This window comes from Dipodomys spectabilis, unplaced genomic scaffold (assembly GCF_019054845.1).
Source record: "Dipodomys spectabilis isolate Male_0828 unplaced genomic scaffold, ASM1905484v1 ptg000265l, whole genome shotgun sequence".
In the NCBI taxonomy this organism is placed as follows: domain Eukaryota; kingdom Metazoa; phylum Chordata; class Mammalia; order Rodentia; family Heteromyidae; genus Dipodomys; species Dipodomys spectabilis.
The window spans coordinates 425,971-448,268 of NW_024870942.1; the positions used below are offsets into that span (position 1 = coordinate 425,971).

The 22,298-nt window shown below is 38.4% G+C and overlaps 1 protein-coding gene and 1 pseudogene across 1 annotated transcript; both read left to right on the top strand.

Moving 5' to 3' along the window:
- The first annotated feature begins 484 nt into the window (after positions 1–484).
- LOC122125427 lies at positions 485–1,143 on the top strand (annotated as a pseudogene).
- Positions 1,144–8,022: 6,879 nt separating this feature from the next.
- On the top strand, positions 8,023–11,088 carry LOC122125428. Its single transcript, XM_042700028.1, has 3 exons — positions 8,023–8,193; positions 8,349–8,726; positions 10,850–11,088. The coding sequence occupies exons 1-3, from the start codon at positions 8,142–8,144 to the stop codon at positions 11,086–11,088; spliced, it is 669 nt and encodes a 222-aa protein (XP_042555962.1). The 5' UTR covers positions 8,023–8,141.
- The last annotated feature ends 11,210 nt before the right edge of the window (positions 11,089–22,298 follow it).

Consider the following 22,298-nt stretch of genomic DNA (forward strand, 5'->3'; position numbering starts at 1 on the left):
CAATCCAAGGCTGGTGTAGGCAAAACTATGAGATCCCACCTGAAAAATAACCAAAACCAAAGGAGCTGGATATATAGTTCGAATGGTAAAGTGCATTGCTAGCAAGTGCAAATTAGAGTTCAAACCTGAGTACTACTCATCCCAAAAGAGTTGCATGAGAATATGACCTAATACATTCATTAATGCAGTTGATAATAGTGAGTCCTGAATTATCCATGCACCAAAAATGAGCTGAATATAAGTAAATTTACCTATGATTATTTCCAGACCAGTAAGTTATGAGACACATCAGGTGCTAGGACAACACAGCACTTGCCCCTGTTCAGGAAGCCTGTGAGAGGACACAAGCAAGCCTGCCTCCTGTCTGCTAGCTGGTGGGCAGCAAATCACAGAACATACTATTTTTCCTAGTGGTTACAATTGTACAGATTAACAATTGGCTTTGAGGCATAACCTCATCTCTGTCACAGGAAGAGCCACTACTATGTTGATCACCAGCTTGCTGGGAGCAGCCGTAGCCTCCATGTGTCTTGGTAAGGATGTCCATAAACCCAGGTCTCACTCTCTTCTCAGTCATGAAAGTGATGAGGAGAGGAGCTTTGTTCCCTAATAAGGCTCAACAGGAGACATTCAGAGCTGAGTCTTAAATCCCTTCATCTTTTAAACGCCGTGATTATAAAGAAAATGTCAATCTGACTCTGTCCTCTTTATTTCAGGAACCAACATGGCTCAGAAGGTAACCCCAAGCTCAGCCTGCAATTTTAGTGTTGGAGAAGGAGGCTGTGACCCTAGGCTGCTTATATGACTGACGCAAAGGAATCTTCTTACTCCATCTTCTGGTACAAAGAGCCCACTAGCAGAGAATTGGCTTTTCTTATTCATCAGAACTTTTATGATAAGCAAAATGCAACAGAGGGTCATTATTTCCTGAACTTCCAGAAGTCATCTAGATCCATCAACCTCACCATCACAACCACACAACTGGAAGACTCAGCTGTGTATTTCTGCACACACATAGAGCCCATAATGAGAGAGAAGCCTTCAGGTACCTTACATAAACCTCAGCCAGAGCAAGAGACCCAAGGAGAGAAGCAGGGCTGTGGGCACAGAGAGACCATAGGGCAATTCACATACACTGTCTAGACACACCACCTATTAGACATGTGTATCTCCTTTGTTCTTTTATTGAGATAAAATATAAAGCACATGTAAAATCACTTGTAAAATGCTCGTAAACAAAGCCTATTATGTATACTTGTATCATTTTACTAAGGTAGAAAAAAATTATCAAGTTCTATTAACCAGTTGGAATAATTGTAGAAATATATGTTTATGCAGTGATGATTACATAGAATATCTTTATCTACTTTTAATACAAACATATTCCACTGGTTCTTATTAAAAATGTGTAATTCAAGCCTGGCACCAGTAGCTCACACCTGCAATCCTACCTACTCAAGAGGCTGAGATCTGAGGATCACGGTTCAAAGCTAGCCCAGTCAGGAAAGTCTGTGAGACTCTTATCTCCAATAAATCACTCAAAAAGCGGAAGTGGCACTGTGGCTCAAGTGATAGAGCATGTGCCTTGAGCTGAAGATCACAGGGACTGCACCCAGACCCAGAATTCAAGCCCCACGACAGGCAAAAATAAATGTAGAATTCTTAACCAGTTAGGAAGAATAAATTATTTGAATCTGGACTTTTTTACATAATAATGTGAACAATATTACATACAAGCAGAAGACATATAAACTATTTCTCAAATTATATTGTTATAAAATTATGAATTTTAAAAGCTATTTAGACAAGTTGTTCTCATTTGGATACTGCCTATGAAGGGAAATATTTAAAGTGGGAAAGTGTCCAGCCTGGCCAGTCTCTTGCTGCACCTTTAAAATGTCCAGTTTTATCTCTTTTGAAACCAAAAAGGGGCTAGGGCCAGAATGACAGCTGTCATGGTAACCAAGTCCAGACCATCATCAGTACTTACATCCTGCTATACAATGTAATTTTCCTCACATGTTACAACAGATGTTCAAAAACAAGAATTTTAATGTTCCTTGGCTCTGTTGGGGAACACTGACATCTCTAAGCAAGGCTGAAGGCACCCTTGGGTACATGTAAAGACACCATGCCAGGGATGCCTACATAGCAAGAGTCACTTAGAAGCAGAGTGCAGAGGCATACACAGAACAGTGGCTTTGGTCCCTACCCCTGACCCTTCTCCCAAACCAACATGAGAAGATAGCTAGTTGACTCAAGAATGTTAGCTTAAGAGGTTATGCTTGGCCAGTTCCCTAACCCTTCCTAACCCTTCTCCCACACTACGATAAGAAAAGTTTACTCAAGGATGTTAACTGAAGAGCTTGTTTAGCTCAGGTTTACTTTTCTGCCAAAATGATGTCTGCTTTGTGTTAAAAAAAAGAGACTTGTTTGTTCACTGGTTGTGTACAAAGTTTACTGCCTTTCTTACTGTGTCATGCTATCTGCATGGGAGATGAACTAGGGGCCTTTGTCCTCTAAGACATAGTGCCCCATGGCTTCCCCACTTTGATCCCTGAGATTATCTTTGTGACTTTGTTTCTATCTCACACTGTACCACCTGCCTCTAGGTACCTGTTCATCTTGTAGCACTGGACATGGCATGGATCCACAAAATTTTTGGAAACTTCTTGAGTCACTTACCACTATTTAAAATCAGGTGTCACATTAAAACCAATTAATTTCTCACTTACCTATAAAAATGGACACTAGACACAAGGAGGAAGAGGTCAAATGCTATGTTTGAATATGTAAAGACTTTGGTGTATATTCATTTTTCTAGTTCATATTATTTATTCACAATATGAATATATATATGTAAAATGTTAAATTATTGGTCATGAAATACAAAGAATCTCATAAAACAAAACAAAACAAAACAAAAAACCACCCCACAAAGCAGCACCAAGCACTGATGGCTCATGCCTATATTTATAGCTGCTCAAGAGACTTCAGTTCAGAGTCAGCCTGAGAAAGAAAGTCTGTGAGACTCTTATCTCCAATCAAGCACCAAAAAAGCTGGGAGTGCAGCTATGTCTCAAGTGGAGAAACTAGCCTTGAGCAAAAAAGTTCAGGGTCAATGTCCAGGTACTGAGTTCAAGCACCAGAACTTGCACCAAAAACAACAACAATAAAACTGGGTTAACATTGCATGAGACTAAGACCTTTTTCCCTCTGATTTCATATGCTTAATGTGTACACCAGTTTGGGAAACCTAAATAGAGTTTATTAATTCCAAGACACTACATAAGTGAGGGGAAACCAGGTAACAAGACAGACACAATTCTTGCCTTTGCAGGTATCATATTTGATTATGCTGTATCTGGTATGGAATGTCAGCAGACAGAACACTAAGCAACTCTTAGAGTTCATTGCATAAATAACCAGTGTGGCATTAAATAAGTTTTTCACTTTTCTATATTTCCATTTACATCTCTGTAAAATGCTGAGGTTTGGCCAGGCACCAATGGCTCATGCCTGTAATCCTGCATTCATTAATGCAGTTGATAATAGTGAGTCCTGCATTATCCATGCCTGTAATCCTAGATATTCAGGAGCCTGAGATCTGAGAATCGCAGTTCAAAGCCAGCCAGGGCAGGAAAGTCTGCAATACTCTTTTCTACAATAAACTACCAGAAAACCAGAAGTGGCACTGTGGCTCAACTGGTAGAGCACTAGCCTTGAGTTGAAGAGCTGAGGGACAGAGCCCAGGTCCGGAGTTCAAGCTCCATGACCAACAAAAAAAAATGCTGAAGTTTTAATTGGACAATTTCTAGTTTATCATTCATTACCAGCCTCACATGAGCAGTAACTTTGTTACCTTTTGTAGTTCCTAATGTTCATTATCTAGTCATTTTTATTTTATTTAAGAAATTAGCAGTTGCAGAAATTTCTTCCAATTCTTTTCCGAAAATATCTTTGTCTGATGATATAAAACTTCAATATTCTTAGAGACACAGCTACCTAAGCCAGAATATTATTGAGATTAATTTTTATTAAGTACCTATTCTCTCATGTCATTAATTCATACTTTTATATAAGATGGTATTGCCTAAGATACTATTACCTTGAATGTTTGTGTATTTCTTCAAAACCAGATGTAGTGATTCCAAATTTCAAACAAAATCCAAATATCCAGAAAAGCATAGTGAAGACAAAGTCTGTCCTACATTAAATAACAGTAATAACATGAAAGTCCTTGGTACTAGTAGAAATAAAAATGGGCTACTTAGTTTGCTGGATAAGAAGATGTAAGTCAGACATCAAACAAATCACATGTAGATTACCACAATGTCACACTAGCCAGTAGAAAAACAAGGTAAACTGCGAAGATACTTGAAAAAAATTGACTTCTTTTATCAAGTAGTTCAAATTACATTCTTAAAAGGTAAAATGTTAAGCACAATACAAAATGTCAGAATATTTTAAAATACCTTGGAGTAGATCTGACATTGAAATTAAGGTCTGAAATTGAGACAGCATATTGAACATGAACACATTTGAATAAACATGCAGTAAGATGACATGTATATAAAACCTTTCACATGAAAATACCATTAAAAAGTGAAAAATAGTCAGACATCAGTGGCTCATGCCTGCAATCATAGCTACTCAGGAGACTGAGATCTGAGAATCACAGTTCAAAGCCAGCCTGGGCATGAAAGTCCTTGAGACTCTTATCTCCAATAAACCACTCAGAAAACCAGAAGTGGTGCTGTGGTTCAAGTAGTAGAGTGTTAGCTTTGAGCTGAAGAGCCCTACAATCAAGAACAATATAAACAAAAACAAAGAGAATAAGGGAGCATGTCTCAAAGAGAGACATGATAATCTGTTATAAAATGTTTTCTTTCCTAGTTTCAATAGAAAAATTATACTTATCATACACTGAGTTAGCATATTCATCTATTAAATTAAGAAATTTAAAAAAATTGTTAACATAATGTGTTCACTGGGGAGTGGAGAAGTAGACACTGACACATTTATTCCATGGAAAATGTACATGTTTTCTATCTCAGTTTTCTACATCTGAACTTTCTTACTGATGACTTGTTTGCAACTTTTTGCCTGAGGAACTTTATGTTGGTGTAACTTGTGGTGGTAGAAGATCTGAAATAACCACAAATCAAAAACTATAAATCATAAATTTACAAAGAGCATACATTCACTGTGAAAGTCTGTGGCCATTCTGTATGGAAAAACAGTAAAACATAGATTTAGATATAGATATAGATAGATAGATAAATAGATATACACACACATATATAAATAATTCAATCTATATATTTTTCTGTGTGTGAGAGAGATAGAAAGTTGTAAAGTTCGTTTTTCTACATAACGCCTTGTACATCTCATTGTTGCAATGCATCTACCTGTATCTCTATTTAAAGATTTGTTTTTTCCCTTCCCCTCCCAAAATTATTCCAACATCAAATACAGTAAAAGCAGGGGTTACACTGCGAGGGAGGGACATACAAAGCAACAAAGAAATCATCTTATAAATATGTTAGAAACAATCACATGGAAGAAAAAAACATTTGAATACCTATCTTGGGGTTCATTTCACCTAACATCAACTTAATCTGACCTTTTCTGCTTGTCTTAGACATATACTAGTTATTGGAAATAAGGGAAAGCATGGGGCTATGTTTCTTTGGGCCTGGCTTACATCACTTAATATAATTTTTTCCAAGTCGTTCCATTTCCTAACAAATGGGAGCAATGTCATTCTTTCTGATGGAGGCATAGAATTCCATTGTGTATATATACCACATTTTCTTGATCCAATCATCTACTGAAGGGAATCTGGGTTGGTTCCATATCTTAGCTGTGGTAAATAATGCTGCAATAAATATCGTTGTGCTGGTAGCTTTCATATGGTCTTGTTTGTGATCATTTGGGTAAATGCCCAAACATGGGATTGCTGGGTCATAGGGAAGCTCTATGTGGAGTCATTTCAGGAACCTCCATACTAATTTCCAAAGTGAACAAGTTTACACTCCCACCAACAATGAAGTAGAGTTCCCTTCTGTCCACATCCCTTCCAGCATCTGTTGTTATTAAAGTTCTTGATTACAGCCATTCTAACTGGGGTGAGGTAGTATCTCAGTATTGTTTTGAGTTGCATTTCTTTTATGGCTAGGGAGGTTGAGCATTTCTTCATGTGTCTATTGGCCATCCTTCTTTCCTCTTCAGAGAAGTTTCTCTTTAAGCCTTTAGCCCACTTATTTACTGGGCAGTTGTTTCTTTGAGGATTTGTTGTTGGGGGATTTAATTTTTTGAGTTCAAGGTATATTTTAGATATGAGACCCTTGTATGTTGTATGGCTAGTGACAAAATGCAAACATAAAGGGGATCCAAATAGGGAAAGGTGAAGTAAAACTCTCGCTTTTTGCAGATGACATTATCTTGTTCAACAGCTGGTTCAATATACACAAATCAATTAATAAAATTCATCACATCAACAAGAGCAAGAATAAGAACCACATGGTTATCTCAATAGATGCAGAAAAAGCATTTGACAAGTTCCAACACCCCTTTATTATGAAGGCTCTAGAAAAATTAGGAATCCAGGGAACATTCCTCAATACAATAAAGACTGTATGTGACAACCCTACAGCCAGCATTATACTTAATGGTGAAAAACTAAAGCCATTGCCTCTTAACTCAGGAATGAGACAAGGATGTCCACTCTCTCTTCAATATAGTATTAGAATGCCTACCTACAGCATTAAGACAAGATGCAAACATAAAAGGGATCCAAATAGGGAAAGCTGAAGTAAAACTCTCCCTCTTTGCAGATGACATGATCTTGTATTTAAAGAATCCCAAAGACACTACTCCCAAATTACTCAAGCTGATTCAAAACTTTGGCAAAGTAGCAGAGTATAAAATTAACCCTCCAAAGGTAATGGCTTTTCTGTATGCCAACATTGAGAAAAGCATGGCTGAAATCAGGAAAGGAACTCCATTCGTAATAGCCCCACAAAAAATAAAAGAACTAGGAATTAAATTAACCAAAGAAGTGAAAGACCCCTATGATGAAAATTTTAAAAACCTGAAAAAGGAAATCAAAACAGAATGTAGAAAGTGACAAAACCTCCCATGCTCCTGGATTGGAAGGATAAACATCGTGAAAATGGCAATACTTCCAAGGCTATCTACAAATTCAATGCAATACCTATTAATATTCCAACCTCATTCTTCAAGGAAATAGAAGAAACAATCCAAAAATTCGTATGCAACAATAAAAGACCCCAGATAGCAAAAACGATCCTTAACAGAAAGAACAGTGCTGGAGGAATATCAATATCAAATTTCAAACTCTACTACAAAGCCATAGTAATCAAAACAGCTTGGTACTAGCACAAGAACAGACCTCAGGACCAATGGAAAATAACTGAAAACCCAGAAATGAACCTATAGACATATAGCCATCTAATCTTCGGTAAGGGAGGTAAAAAAATAGAATGGAAGAAAGACAGCCTCTTCAGTAAATGGTGCTGGCAAAACTGGTTAAATCACTTGTAGAAAACTCAAGCTAAGTACTTATATATCTCCCTGCACCAGAATCAACTTCAAATGGATCAAAGACCTCAGTGTCAAAGCAGACACTCTGAAAACATTACAGGGTGAAATAGGAGAAACCCTAGGTCTCCTTGACACAGGCCCAAATTTTCTTAATAGAGACCCAGAAACACAACAAATCAAAGAAAGGTTGGACAAATGGGATTGCATGAAATTGCAGAGCTTCTGCATGGCAAAGGACATAGCTAGCAGGATCAATAGAAAACCCATGATTGGGAGAAGATCTTCACTAGCCATTTACCCTTCTTATGCTGCATACTCACCAAGCATGAAGAATACTTCAGCAGGGACATGGAGTGAGCACTGTGGCCACTAGGCGTCAGTAGTTCCATTCTCCTCATTGCACAAATGCCCTGGATTTCAAAAGCATGAAACAACTAGAGGAGGTGCATTTGATTGGCTAAACTGAACTTTTCTCCACACATCTTAGAACAAGACCAAAGAACTGAAGGAAGCTCCCCTGAGAAGAGAAGGTTTGGAATCATTATAACTCATCTCAAGACTGAGAGCTCACCATGGAGAATATGTTGCAGTGCATATTCCTGGTCTTGTGGCTTCAGCTTGACTGTAAGTGAGAAATTAAGAGATGAGAACCCCAGGGCAGTTTCATCCAACCTGAGGAGTAGAGGGAGGTATTCAGTCTCAGCTTCTCCAAAGTCTTCTGTTGTAAATGTATCTGAACTGTAGACATTTTGTCATTTTGATTTTCTCCTCCTGAACAGGGCTGCATGGGAAAGATGAGGTGGAGCAGAGTCCTGAGAGCCTGAGCCTCCAGGAGGGAGGCAGTGGCAGCCTCAACTGCAGCTACACCACCAGCAATTTCAGAGGACTTCTGTGGTACAGGCAGGATGCTGAGAGAGGCCTCACACTCCTCTTCAGCCTATATTCAGCTGGGGATGCAAAGCAGAAAGATAGACTGGGAGCCACATTATCAAAAAAGGGAAGCTTTTTGCACATCACCAGTGCTAACCTTGAAGACTCAGCCACTTACCTATGTGCTTGTATGCACAGTGCTCCCCAGGCACCTGCTGACTGCACTGAAACCCTGCAGCAGGGTTCTGAAACAGACAGAGATGTCTCTGCTGCTTTCCTCAAAATGGGTATTTATTTAGCACCCAGAGATGTTACAATTCATTCCATCCAAGTCCTAGATTGTTCTCTGTCCATGGTCATAGTCAATCTGCTCTTCACAATGGATAAATGCTTTCTTCTCAGGAACTCAGAGGTGAAAGCTGGGATGTGGAGGGTCAAGGTTTCTAAGGCTCATTTGTAAGGGAATGCACAAGTACACACACTTCCCTTAGAGAATATTGATTCTCTCACAATATTGTGCCTACATGATAAGTAAATCTTTTCTATTTTAATAATCTCCTACAGTGGCCAACATGGCTATCATATCAGAATCAAAATCAAGTAAATTATCTATAATCTGACCCTTTACTTCCTCAAGTCCAGTTCTCCAGGCCCACTTGAATCTGTCCTCTCTCAGCATCTTTCCAAGGGAAGCTACCTAGAACACCAGGGATTTGTGGCTAATCTTGTCTGCAATGTCAGTAGTCTTTTCTCCTTTCCTTTAAAAATACTTCTATTTTAATTTTAATCTATTTAATCTATTTATTTACAATATTAAATAGCAATATGCATTTGGCACCAGCCCAGTGCAGACAGCAAGCTGGGCTGCCCAATGATAATTCTCAGGTGAGGGGTCCAACACTTACCCCAATACTTTGGAAAGCAATTTCCCAACACATATAATAAAGTACACAAAACATAAGCTTATTGCTGAATAAAATTTTATGCTAGGTTTTATTCTATATAATACCTTTGTATCTATATGTTGAAACTTTCTATTATTGAGATTTTCATGGCTCCTTCCAACTCTACAGCTCTCTCCTCTACCCCATTCACTTGAACTCCATCGTCAGCTCAAACTCTATAGGCCTGGAATCAGAGTCATTCTGTATCTACAACCATGTCCACCTTCCATCACTTAGCAAAATCTCTACAATTCATTGATGTTGTTGTGGGCATCAGTTCTTTTTTCTTTTTTTTAAATGGCAGTACTGAAGATGGAACTCAGAGCCTTGTACTTCCAAAAGTATCTATTCAAAAGTATCTATCCAAAAGTATCTATTCCTGGGCTATAATCCTCTTATGTTTCCTTGTGTTGCTGAAAATGACAGACCTGTACCACCACATCTAGTCATTATGCTTCCTTTTACCTGGAGCTTCAGTTTTGCCACTATGACCAGACATTTTAAGTGGGATGGAGGCTTCTGAACTTTCATGCCCTTACTGGCTTCTAAGTTCCATCACATAGTCTCTACCTGCTGCACAGCTGGAATTCAGGCATGACCCATTATACCTAGTTCTCTCTCTTGACTCTAGAATTATTGAGTAGAGATCCTTAAAATAAATACACATCAACTTATTTATACATTCCCCTTGGAACAGACATTTGCTGTTGGATTATTTAGTTTGGTGCCATAATGAGAGAAGCAGCAACAAACATACATCAGGTTGTAGTGTAGATATGAATTCATTACCTTTGGCAATTGAACCAAAATGGATGTATGAGGACTTACAGTACACATGTGTTTAGGATTAGTGGTTATAAAAAATATATTCCAAAGAGTTGAGCCAATTAAATTCTCAACAACAACACATGGATTTCCAGAAGCTGACTATCCTCATCAAAATTAGATCTATTTTCTTTACTTTTAAATGAGGACTGGATTTTTATTAATTTAACTAGAGAAAGATAGGGATGTTAAACAACGGAACAACATGTGGCACCTCCAAGCAAGAATTTTGGCATCTTGGCAGTTCTAGCCTAGCCCTTGTCTCAGCCAAGGTGTTCCTCAAGCCAGGGAGGGTGACTGCTGAGTCACACACAGCCCTCTCACACTGTCCAAAGGAACCTCCTAGTATAGCAATCATGCTCTGTAAAGATGAGCCCATTCGTCTAAGTAAAGGATGAGAATCATGTTGACAGACCTCTATTAGGAAGCTGAATTCTCTACATTTGAAAATTGGACATTGGAGGCTATTGATTTGGAACATGTACATTTGATGGATATTTCAAACCCCAAATCTCCTGCATTTGTTGGAACTCCATTTCCCCTTATGTCTGATGTAGTGTTGTAAGAGTGGACTTAGTTAATTAATGATTTCACATCAACAGAACCTGTCAACCTGAAGATTTTGATTCCATAATGTGTAGGTGTGGAAGTGCACAAAACAGTCTATGAGTCCTTCCAAGAGGCCTGTTGGGTAGTTATGGCTGGGTTCACTGCAGACAAAGGTGATGTCATGGCCATGTATCTTGATTGCATGATGGTGACACCAGGTGGTTGCAGTGGAGGAGCAATTTGGTCAACAGCTGGTGTTTTTATGGCTGCTGGGTGGCATAGAAAACCATTGTCAGATTATTGTCCACTTAAGATCCCTAAGGTGGGATGAGGTATGCCTCTTGAACTGGATGGATGGCCAGTATTAGAGCCTGATCCATGCATGGGCAGGAACTATGAAAAGTATATTGTTGGAGTCTTTCAAGGTGGAAATAATGCACTGTGTGTCAGATGATCAGAAGCAGGAGGTGGGTCCTGGTTCAACTCAGAAAGATCAGAGGAGAGTGAAAGAAGGAAGCCTTTGATGGTGGTGGTGTATGTATAGCATTATAATTGTTCATGAATGATTTAGTTGGTGAAGTATGGTCTCCAGGATGGGGATAATGACTGGTCCCATGTTAGGAAGGACCAAAGGACCAGCACACATGGGTAAAAAAGCACTGTGCTGCTATATGTCATGGATGATGTTTGGGGTCAAATGGTTAAAAACTAGAGAAGGGCGGGGCAAGCTAGAGGTGAATTGGTTGGGACTGGCGCTGTTACAAGCTGCTCCTGCTGAAAGTTATAGGTGATCTGGGGAAGTAAATAGGGGTAGAGTGTAGGGGAACTGTTGAGTACTGGTCCAATTAGAATGCATCCCTGTTGCAGGCTATAGAGATCTGGGGAAATTGATAATGGTCAGAGCTGGAGAATAGGGAAGATCTGAAAATGACTACTTCAGAAGGTAGTGTGTTGGGGTTGGGAAGGTGGCTCAGTGGTAGAGCGCTTGCCTTGCATGCCTGAGGCCCTGGGTTTGATTCCTCAGCACCACATAAGCCAAAAGAAAAAAGCCGGAAGTTGCGCTGTGGCTCAATTGGTAGCGCGCTAGCCTTGAGCTGAAGAGCTGAGGGACAGCGCCCAGGCCCAGAGTTCAGGCCCCACAACCGGACCTAAAAAAAGAAAAAGAAGGTAGTGTGTTATCCACATAGCTGGCTGCGTGGTCACATGATCAGATACCTTGGGAAGTGTATAACAAATACAATGCTGGTGGTGCCAATGTTCACATTATTCCTGGTTGTTTGGAATACAGGGTCGTAGGAAAGAAGTGATGGTAAATGTGCACACATAGAAGTAAGGGATCCTTTTGTATAGTATGAGGCAAATGTTTAGAGAGTGGTGCTTTGGGGAAGAGAGAAGTAGGAGAGATGACAGCTCTGGATATATGAGAACTTATCATTTAGAACCCCCAAGTTAGATGCAGGGGGTACAGGGAAGAAGACGGTGTGCAAAAGAAGCCAACGGGGAACTCGATATTGTAGGTGTAGTGCTTGATGAGAGTGTTGACAGGACCTTAGGCCCTCAGCAGCCAGTTTGTCCACATTAGTGGTGTTAAAAAGAGGTGGAGTCCTGAAATAGACAGGGACAGGTCCCTGCATGAGGTGAAGGAAAAAAAGAGGCAGTATTGATGTCACTGCCATCACCTCTGTTCTACCCTCCAAGACTTCTAAGATTTCCTTTCCATGGTGAAGTTTGAGACCTGGGAATGTCAGGGACATGCAATGGGGTACCTATAGGAGACATATGGACATCCTTGGAAAAAAATTCCACTGGGGACTAGTACAGCATCCCTTGAGAAGAGTCTTTCCTGATGTTCCCAGACTACATGGTGATTTTTCACCATTGCTAAGTTGACCCCTCTTCTCAATGGTCTGTCCCTAACCCTCTTCCTGAACTTCCAACTCCCCCTAGAGATCTTCTCGACCTTTGGCTTCTGTGTCTTTTGGGTGAGGAGAACAGCAATGGCATGACTTCTTCAGCTCTGAAAGCTAAGCAAAGGGCTTAGGTGTTGAAATGAGAAGCGTAGGACTACATTGAGAAGAATAAGAAGGGGTCGTCATGATTCTGGGGTTTCAACATCTCTGAGTAGCCAATTGGCAGTACAGGTATCATTTGCTGGAGTTGTTGTTGTTGTTGTTTTGTTGATGTTGTAGCCAGTCCTCTCTAGGTGCCAAACAGACATTCCATAGAGGGGAGTCTGTGGCCTCTGGCAGAGGGCACCTCCTCTTAAGGGCCCTGTGGTGACTAGCTGAAGAAGTCACCTAGCTGAGATCTGGTTGACCATCTGCAAATAGGCTAATCTGTGCTGTAAACCCTCCTAGATAAGGTTTGGTAGCCAGGCCTACAATTGTATTTACTGCGAACTTTCCCATTACAAGAAACTGTGTGAGAATAATCAGCAAAATCAAGAAGAAATGACTAGAGCTATTCCTTTTCCATTCTCTGGTAGCTATGAATGCACTGCTCAGTGTGGTCCTTCCTGACATCACATGGCACATTCAACAGAATAGGTGTGTATGCACACTCTGGGAGCAAGGCCGGTTCAATTCAAAATGCTGCGAAAGCCATCCAAGGACCAGTAGGCCAAAGGCCATCCACGGGGATTTGTAGCTCCTGCGTTCTTCCAGCTATCCTTTGCAAGTACCGGCACCAAAAGGTAACTCTCTGGTCCTGTGTTTGACCAATATGTAGACTTTTCTAGCAACACAGGATGGCCTTGAGCTGGGTGCACCACTACCAGGACCAAGGCACCTGGTCCTCTAAGGTTTCTGGTTCTGAGAAGAGGACAGTGTGACATAAGCAGATTGGCTGCTGCAATATCCAACATCTTTTTGTAGCAGACAGGTTAATTAACATTTAAGTCTCACATCCTTCTTCTAGTGCCACAGGTGTTCGTGCCCCAGCCAGACTCTGGACTCAGACTAGGTGGGTCATGCTCTGCATCCATCCACCTCCTTGTAATGAAAGCATCCTCCATTTTTCTAGTCTATACATAACCCTCATTCTCCATTTCTTATCCATAGTGAGCTCAAGCACTGTCTGGAAGAGTCATGAAAAGTCAAAGGCCCATATTCCAGGCTCTTGGGGAGGGATGTAGTACCAATGGTCAGAGCAGCTTCATTTCCCATCTCTCTTGGATTGAACCTTGCAGAATAGATATTTGTTGGTCGGAAGAATTCAGCTATGCAAACTTTATAAAAGATCTGTTTGGGTTTGTGCTGAATGAATTCACTACCATCTTATCCCATATAAATATGGAGCCAAGTTTCTGGTCTTCATGGATTGGGTTTAAAAATTAAATGCATTGAGCTGGGAAAGTGGCTCAGTGGTAGAGCGCTTGCCTTGCATGCTTGAGGCCCTGGGTTCGATTCCTCAGCACCACATAAGCAGAAAAAAGAAGCCAGAAGTGACATTGTGGCTCAAGTGGTAGAGTGCTAGCCTTGAGAAGAGCTGAGGGACAGTGCCCAGGCCCAGAGTTCAGGCCCCATGACCGGACCCCCCCCCAAAAAAATTAAAAGCATTATTGATTTGTTAACAAAGAGTGGAATAATATGTTGGACTAAAGTAAAATCCACTTGTTTTACACATCGTGAGTACACCTGTTGTATCAACTCTGAACATTACTGTCCCTTTAATGTAACTATAGAACTCCTATGCTCAAGAGAAGAATCATTTTCTTGGGGTGACAAGAGCAATACATATGATTATCCTAAAAACTGTAAATATCAGAAAGATATGAAAGGTTCAAACACACACGGCATTCTCTAGGTTGGATCTTGTTGCTTTGACTTCATTCATTCAGTTGATTTTCTCTCAGGAAGAATTATTTTGAAACCTCATGGAGAGGTTTCAAAACCCTGAGTGACAAAAAGCTATAGAAGTATTTACATATATATATATATATATATATATGCATATATGTGTTTGTGTACATACATATGAATGTGTATATTTATATAAATTTTTTTAAATAGCATACATACATACATACATACATACATACATATGCATGTGTGTTTATGAGTATTTTTTGTTTCCTTTTTGAGACCAGTCTCAGTAGTCCTAGAATGCATAATCCTTCAGCCTCAGGCTCCCAAGGGCTGGGACATCAGGTGTGTATCTCTAAGTCCAACTTAATTGTTTCAATTTACAAAATAAATTTAAGATAACACTTTAAACATTTCATATATTAAAAGTAACTTTTACTCTTCTAATAAGAATCTTTTCTTACCATATCAGAAAATATTTGGACATATATTCCTAACTCTGAGATGGATAGGACACGAAAAGTTTTATTTAGCCCCAAATTCTCTTTTAAAAATTAAGAAGTATTTCAGAGCCTTTTTACTCTTCTGAGAGCCAGAAGTAAGTTAGAATTGTTAAAATTAAACACAATTCTAATTTTCACCTTGGGTTTTTTTTAGCTTATATCAAGAGTGCCATGGGGGTTCATTAGGATAATTCTACAAATAATTTAGATAAATCTTCAGGTATATTGCATACATTGTCCTTTGAAGAAGTTCATCACTCTGGTACATTTCCTTTGCCTCTTTTGTTTTCATAACACTTTATCATTGTTTTGTGAGTTTCATTAGGCTTTTTGTGTATATGTGTTATGTATTTCAATCTTCTTTACCTCTCAATATAATCTCCTTCTGCCTCTTCAATCCTGCTTATCACTACCAGTCTCCTTTTTACATACATATTTCATTATCATTAGCAGCAATACAATAACCATCACGATTATCGTATTTATTTTAGGTTTACTTTCTACTTGATAAAAAATATGATATTTTGTTTTATCACATTCACTGTGATGATTTCACAATTCTATACATTTTCCTTCAAATAGCAAACTTTTGTTCTTCTTTATGGCTGAAAAATACTGCATGAAGTATATACCACATTGTCTTGATCCATTCTTCAGTTGTTGGGCACTTAGCTAATTTGCATTATGAAAAATGCAAAGACAAGCAGAAATGTGGAAGTGTTTGTCTTGAAAATTTATTTACATTTAGAGATATGTGCCAAGGTATTAAATGAGGTCTCATTTTAGTTGTTTGAGGAACTTGCATATGAATTTCTGTAGTTGTCTCACTGGCTTACATTCCCATCAATGGTGTATGAGAGTTCTTTTGCCCTGCCTCCCCATGGGTATTTCCTTGATGATTGCCACAATTGGGGTGAGAATCGCAATATCATTTTGATGTGTATTTCCTTACAGCTGTGATTAATATTTCTTGGTATATTACCATTACTATTTCTTCTGAGAACTATCAGTTAAATTCATTTGCTCATTTAATAATTACATAATTTGCCTTTTGGCGCTTTTTCTTGAGTTCATTGTATATTCTAAATATGAATGGCTTATGTGGTGAATAGTTCACAAAGATTTTCTTTCATTCTATAGGCTGTTTCTTCATTCTGTTCTTTATTTTGATGTACAAATTCTTTGTACTTTGATGCAGTAACATTTTTCACTTCTTGCTTTTATTTTCCTTACTAGATTCCTATCCAGAAAAAAATAGCATATGCTTATATCTTCCAATTTTTTCCCAAAGTTATGGTGAGATTGTGTCAAACCAATATACCACATGATTCCCACTTAAGAGAGGAGAATTTAATGGCAAGGGAAGAAAAGAAATAGAAATATATTTTGTTCTCTCTAAATTTTGAATTGAAGCAATGTACAAGGAGTACACATCTATGAAAAACCAAACTTATTTGTGCATTTTTTATTTGTTTACTCTTATTTCTAAGCATAGTTATTCTATATTAAGGTCATTTTGTGCATTGAAATCATTATAAATTGTCTTGACATTTGTACCTTCCATTGTACCTTCTATTTTCTCAGGAAGGCACAGGGATCTTCACATATGCTTAGATATTTATTTCAGTAAGTAACAGGTAATGAGGGAAGACTTCATAAGCTGATGTTTCTTAGAAGATTCTGTTATAGGAGTTTGATACTTAATACAGAGAACTAAGCAGTAATCTACCAAATCTTTCTTCAAAGACAAGAAACCTAGCAATCAATACCATACATACTATGGTATTAAAATACCTGACAAGCTGCCAACCCTATGTCAGCTGGCACTCAGAAAGACAACCTTGATTTTCTATCCATAATTTCATCCTTATTGTGTTACTATTTAGTGACAACTATAGTTACAGAAACTTGATAAAGGGATATATTCATGTGTAAAGGGAATTTAATGAATATCTATTTGAACTAAATAAACAGACCTGTGCTTAAGCAGTGTTCCAAGACTTGACTCATTGGCTAATAGGTGAGAGGAATATCCATGGCTGGAGAACGTAGTAAAATACAGTCATAAAGACGAATGATACTTTCAAGAGTCATTTTTATTAATTCAATGGTAAGAATTGAGCATAGGGCCTCACTCATGCTAGGCAAGCACTCTACTACTGAGCAAATCTTCAGCTCAAGAAAATTAAGGAATAGAGATAAAGTATGGTGGTACGGGGGATTATTCCCTATCTGAAATGCTTGCACCTGAGGTGTTTCTGATCTAAGATGTTTTCAAATATCAGAATATTTAGAAATATGGAAAGAAATTTCTTGGGGATGGGACTCAAGAAGGACATGGAACAAAAATAAGCATTTTTGTTTCCAAAAACATCTATGCACATAACATGAAGTTAATTTTATACTACAGTTCATGCATTTTGACTGTAACATGTCACATGACATGTTGTGGAACTCTGCTCTTTCAAGGTCATATCAATTGCTCAAAAACATTCTGATTTTGGATCATTTTAGATTTGGGATGCTTGAGTTAAGAGATTCCCAACCTGTGTTACCATTTTAAATGTGAAAGAAATGAAGATTCCAAAGACATGACTCTAAGCATTCTGAAACTTTATTTGGGGATTACCAGTTTGATATGTTTAGCTCATATTAGCAAAGAACATGTATGAATAAAGTTTTCTCATTGTTTTTCTCCAAACACAGTTAAGAGTACATGTGCACAAAGCTTTAAAACTTTAGAAATCATAGAAAACTTTCCTAAGCCTCTGATAATGACTTTAAGTGGTTTAGTTAATCTAAATTTGTAGCACAGAACAATGGACTTACAACAGATTTGGCTAACCTTCCATCTGTGATTACCAACTCCTGGCCTCACTGATTCTCTGAAGCTCTTTCATTCTGCCTAAACCAATTGGAACCAATTGGTGTGCAGCCAACTATGTAAGAAATGGAAGCTGTAAGCTAAGTCTTGAACAACATCACCCTGTAAGTAAGGACCACAGTATTTTGGAAGCTAAAATTCAAATACCAAAGGACCAAAACTGAGCTACAGCTAATTCTATAGGTAATATAGGGACTATAAATTTCCCTATTGATCCCCTTCCAAACTCCCCACCACATAAACAAGTAAGCTCTGAAATTCTTTGAACTTTGTGGTTTCACTGCTGAATCCTCAAGAATTAGCACAGCCTAGGTCTTCATAGTGGCTCAACAGTGGCTGAATGAGTGAATTTGCATTCTCTGTAAGAGTTGATTGATGTTTTTAAATCATTCCCTGGCTCCCACTCTCTTCCTCTGCAGATATTCAAAACCTCAAGCCCCACCCAGAAGTACTGACTCATACTGCATTTTCAACACACTTTCTCCTGAAGCACTGCTAAAATAACATAAACTTCACTTTTGTGCACCTCAGATAATAAAACCTCTAAAACCACTCTGCAGAACCCAAGCTAAAATGACCCTTAAGTATCTGGCAGTGGGTGCTCTTAGCAATGGGAAGACAGGAAGAGCCAGTAATTAGGGGCTAGGATTTGCTCTTTCTCGGCTTATCTGAGAGTCCCCCCCCCTCCATGTCTCACTGTCTTCAATTCTCTTCTCTGTCCCCTCCCTTTGCTCACTTCCTTGTTTCCAGAATGACATCACCTCAGGGAGTCAGCATAGAATCAACTTTTCTGTTCTAATGAACTTCTTAAATATTCAGAATTACTAGACAAACCCTATAGAAAACTAAAGCAAAACAGTCATTTGCCCTTATCCGCTCTCCCTCCACCTATCTTCCTTCTGGGTAGCCTCACTGCCCCTCCTCCTGCAGCTCTTGGAAAGGAAAAGACTCTTGAGTTTGTGTTCACTGAGCAACTGACGTGGGCAGGTGCATTAGGTTAGATTATGTGATCTCACCAACACCAACAGAGAACAAGGTGTAGTATCATGTGAGCTTCAATCAGACCTCATGAACATTCTCCAAAAGTATCCCTCTAAGTAATTTTAGAGGATCATTGTGGTTATAACTATGTATCAAATATGAGGAAAATGCATTCGCAAAAAAAGAAGAACAAAAGGAAAACTGTGAGGCTATACAACAAAATTGTTATGGGACATAGGAACTTGTAACCTAATCTCAAGTAACCAAGACTGTGCTCCTTAAACCCCATCTGCCTTCCATCAGATACCCATACTGCACTCTTCCTCTACACATTTCTACTTTGTAACTTTTTTGTTGCAAGAGGGGGACTTGAGCTCAGTAATGGATGCTTCCTCCATTGGCTGACACTCCACCAAGTGAGTCAAGCCTCCAACCCTACCTTGTATTGTGGAACTTAATTGACCATTGTTTTCATGTGACAACACCTACTACATATCCTTCTTGGGTTTGAGTGAGATTTCACCATGACTGTGTGCATCAGTCTAATTATGCACTACCACAGACTGGGTAAATTTCAACAAAAAAAACCTTTATTTTGTCTAATTCTGGTCTCAGAATTCTATTTTCCTTAAAGAATGGAAACTTGCCTAAGTGTACTATCAGGACCTACTCTGAAATTAACTATATTTCATTAAAATATTACAAGTAATATTGCTTATGTGCTATGGATGCTGGTAGCAAAGTCATACTAGGGGATGCAAATCTAAAGCTCGATCAAGATTTTTTATTTAATATCATTCTTATTATTAAATAGTTGTGCAAATGGGTTACAATTCCTTACAAGTCAGATGAATGTAACATTCTAAGTATCAATGATTTTTTGTTGTTGGTGGTCATGGAGCTTGAACTCTGGGCCTGGGTGCTGTCCCTCAGCTCTGCAGCTCAAGGCTAGAGCTCTACCACTTGAGCCACAGTGCCCACTTCCAGCCTTTTCTGTGTAAGAGGTGCTGAGGAATCGAACTCAGGGCCTCATGCATGCGAGGCAAGCATTCTACCACAAGCCATCTTCCCAGCCCCATATCAATGATTCTTAAACTATAATGTAAATATCCTCTGGATTTTTTTAAATTTATTTTTTATTGTGAAAATACTGTACAGAGGGGTTACAGTTACATGGTCAAGATAATGAGTACATTTCTTTTTTTTTTGGGGGGGGGGGGTGGGTCCCGTTGTGGGACCTGAACTCTGGGCTTGGGTGCTGTCCCTCAGATCTTCAGCTCAAGGCTAGCGCTCTACCACTTGAGCCACAGCACCACTTCCGGCTTTTTTCTTTTTGCTTATGTGGTGCTGAGGAATCGAACCCAGGGCCTCAGGTATGCAAGGCAAGCACTCTACCACTGAGCCACCTTCCCAGCATTCAAGCATTGTAGCCTGCTCTTTTGTTTCCCCTTCCCAGCCTCCTCGCCCCCCGCACCCCCACCCAATCCTCCCCCCCCCAACCAAACGCATTTATAAGATTATTTCTTTGTTGCTTTGTATGTCCCTCCCCTACAGTATAACCCCTGCTTTCACTGTGGAGGGGAAAGGGAAAAACAATTCGTTTAAATAAGGATACAGGTGGACCCGTTGCAACAATGAGAAGTACAAGTTGTCATGTCGAAATCTATCAAGATTTTTTAAATCACTATTTATTATTTAATGACTATATTTCTGACTAGTCAAATATATTGAAATTATTGAAGTTCTTCATTTCTTCATCTATAAAACGAATGACTGAACACATGTATCCTTGTCTTTACTCTGAATTTCTAGAGACCTTCCACATTCCAAATCCTAGTGGAAACTTCCTTCTGTATCTGGAATAAAGGTTTCCATGTAGTTAATCATCTTTCATTGGCTTTTAGCTTCTTTAGATTTATTTTATTACACAATTTTAATGATTACATGCTGCTCAGATCCAAAGCTCAGCTGAGGCCATTTAAGAAGGGAAAAAAACTGCAATATCATCCTTATCTCCCCACTTACCCACAACTCTCTCATTCCCAGGTGTGTATTTGCATATGCATGTGTATTCATGTATATGTAGATATATGCATGCAATGGAGCATTACACAAAAATCAAAAAATGAAACTAAATTATTTTTAGGAAAATTGAAGAAACTGGAGATACTATATTAAGTATAACAAACCAGTCTCAGAAAGAAAAATTCTGTATTCTTTTCTAATTTGTGGAATCTATATTTAGAAAAAAAAGACATATAAGAACATGTCTTAAATGGTAGAGGGCATGTCTAGCAAGGGAAGTCCCTGAGTTCAAACCACAGTACTGTTCTCCAAAAACTATCCTGGAGACATTATTCAAGTTGCAGAAGACAAACAATACTCTGAGTTCGAGTTTCAGTGCTAACTTAATAAATAAATAAATATATAAGAGTATATATAAAATTTCTTTGATCTATTTCCACATTCAGTATCACTCTAAAATGTATAATTATACAATGAATATGAAACATCACCTTGATACTATCTTATTATTTGTTATCATAAAGGATATTTTATGTTCTCTAATTATAGTTTGAAGTTTCTCACCATTGTATTTAATATAATTTCACCAAGTTGATTTCTACATATTTACCTGGTTATATATGTCCAGTTGAATTTCTTTTATATACCTTTACTAATATTTCAAGAGCAAAAAAGCTTTGTACATTGCATTGATTATTATGTTAAGAATTTCCAACCTACAAATATAGAAAATTTGCAGTGTATTTTTACTAGATTTGCTGTTAAACTTTATTTATATAACTAGCCTAAACTTAAATCTAAAGTAAAAATAGTAGCAAAATAAAAATGTTCAGTCTTGTCTAGCAAGAAGGATGATAAAGAGAATTCTTCAATATAAAATTTTTCATTGGGATATTTATATTAATTAATGAAAAAGCATAGCCACTATATCAGCAGTAAAATAGTAGGATTTATTTAAACATCTATTGACTTAATTACCTTCTATTAAAACATCATTGAGGGACTAGTCTCACACTCCTTATACTATGAACAATTTGACTTAGAAGATTAATAAATTCTAGCATGAAGAACTAAATTTCTACACTCTATGATTTATGGTCTATAACCATCTTATTCATACATTATTATGCTCTTCAGGGAGACACTGTGGAGGACAAACTCAATTGTCTCTTTCTTTTGCCGCTGGCTTTCATGGTATCTCTTTAAAAAGCACTTGATGCTATCATATGAATTAATTTTCAGTGTTGCACAACTCACAGTCTTTACACACGGGGATTTCCTAATTCTATCTTTCTCAACAACTTTTTTTTGTCAGTCATGGGCCTGAACTTTGGGCCTGTCCCTC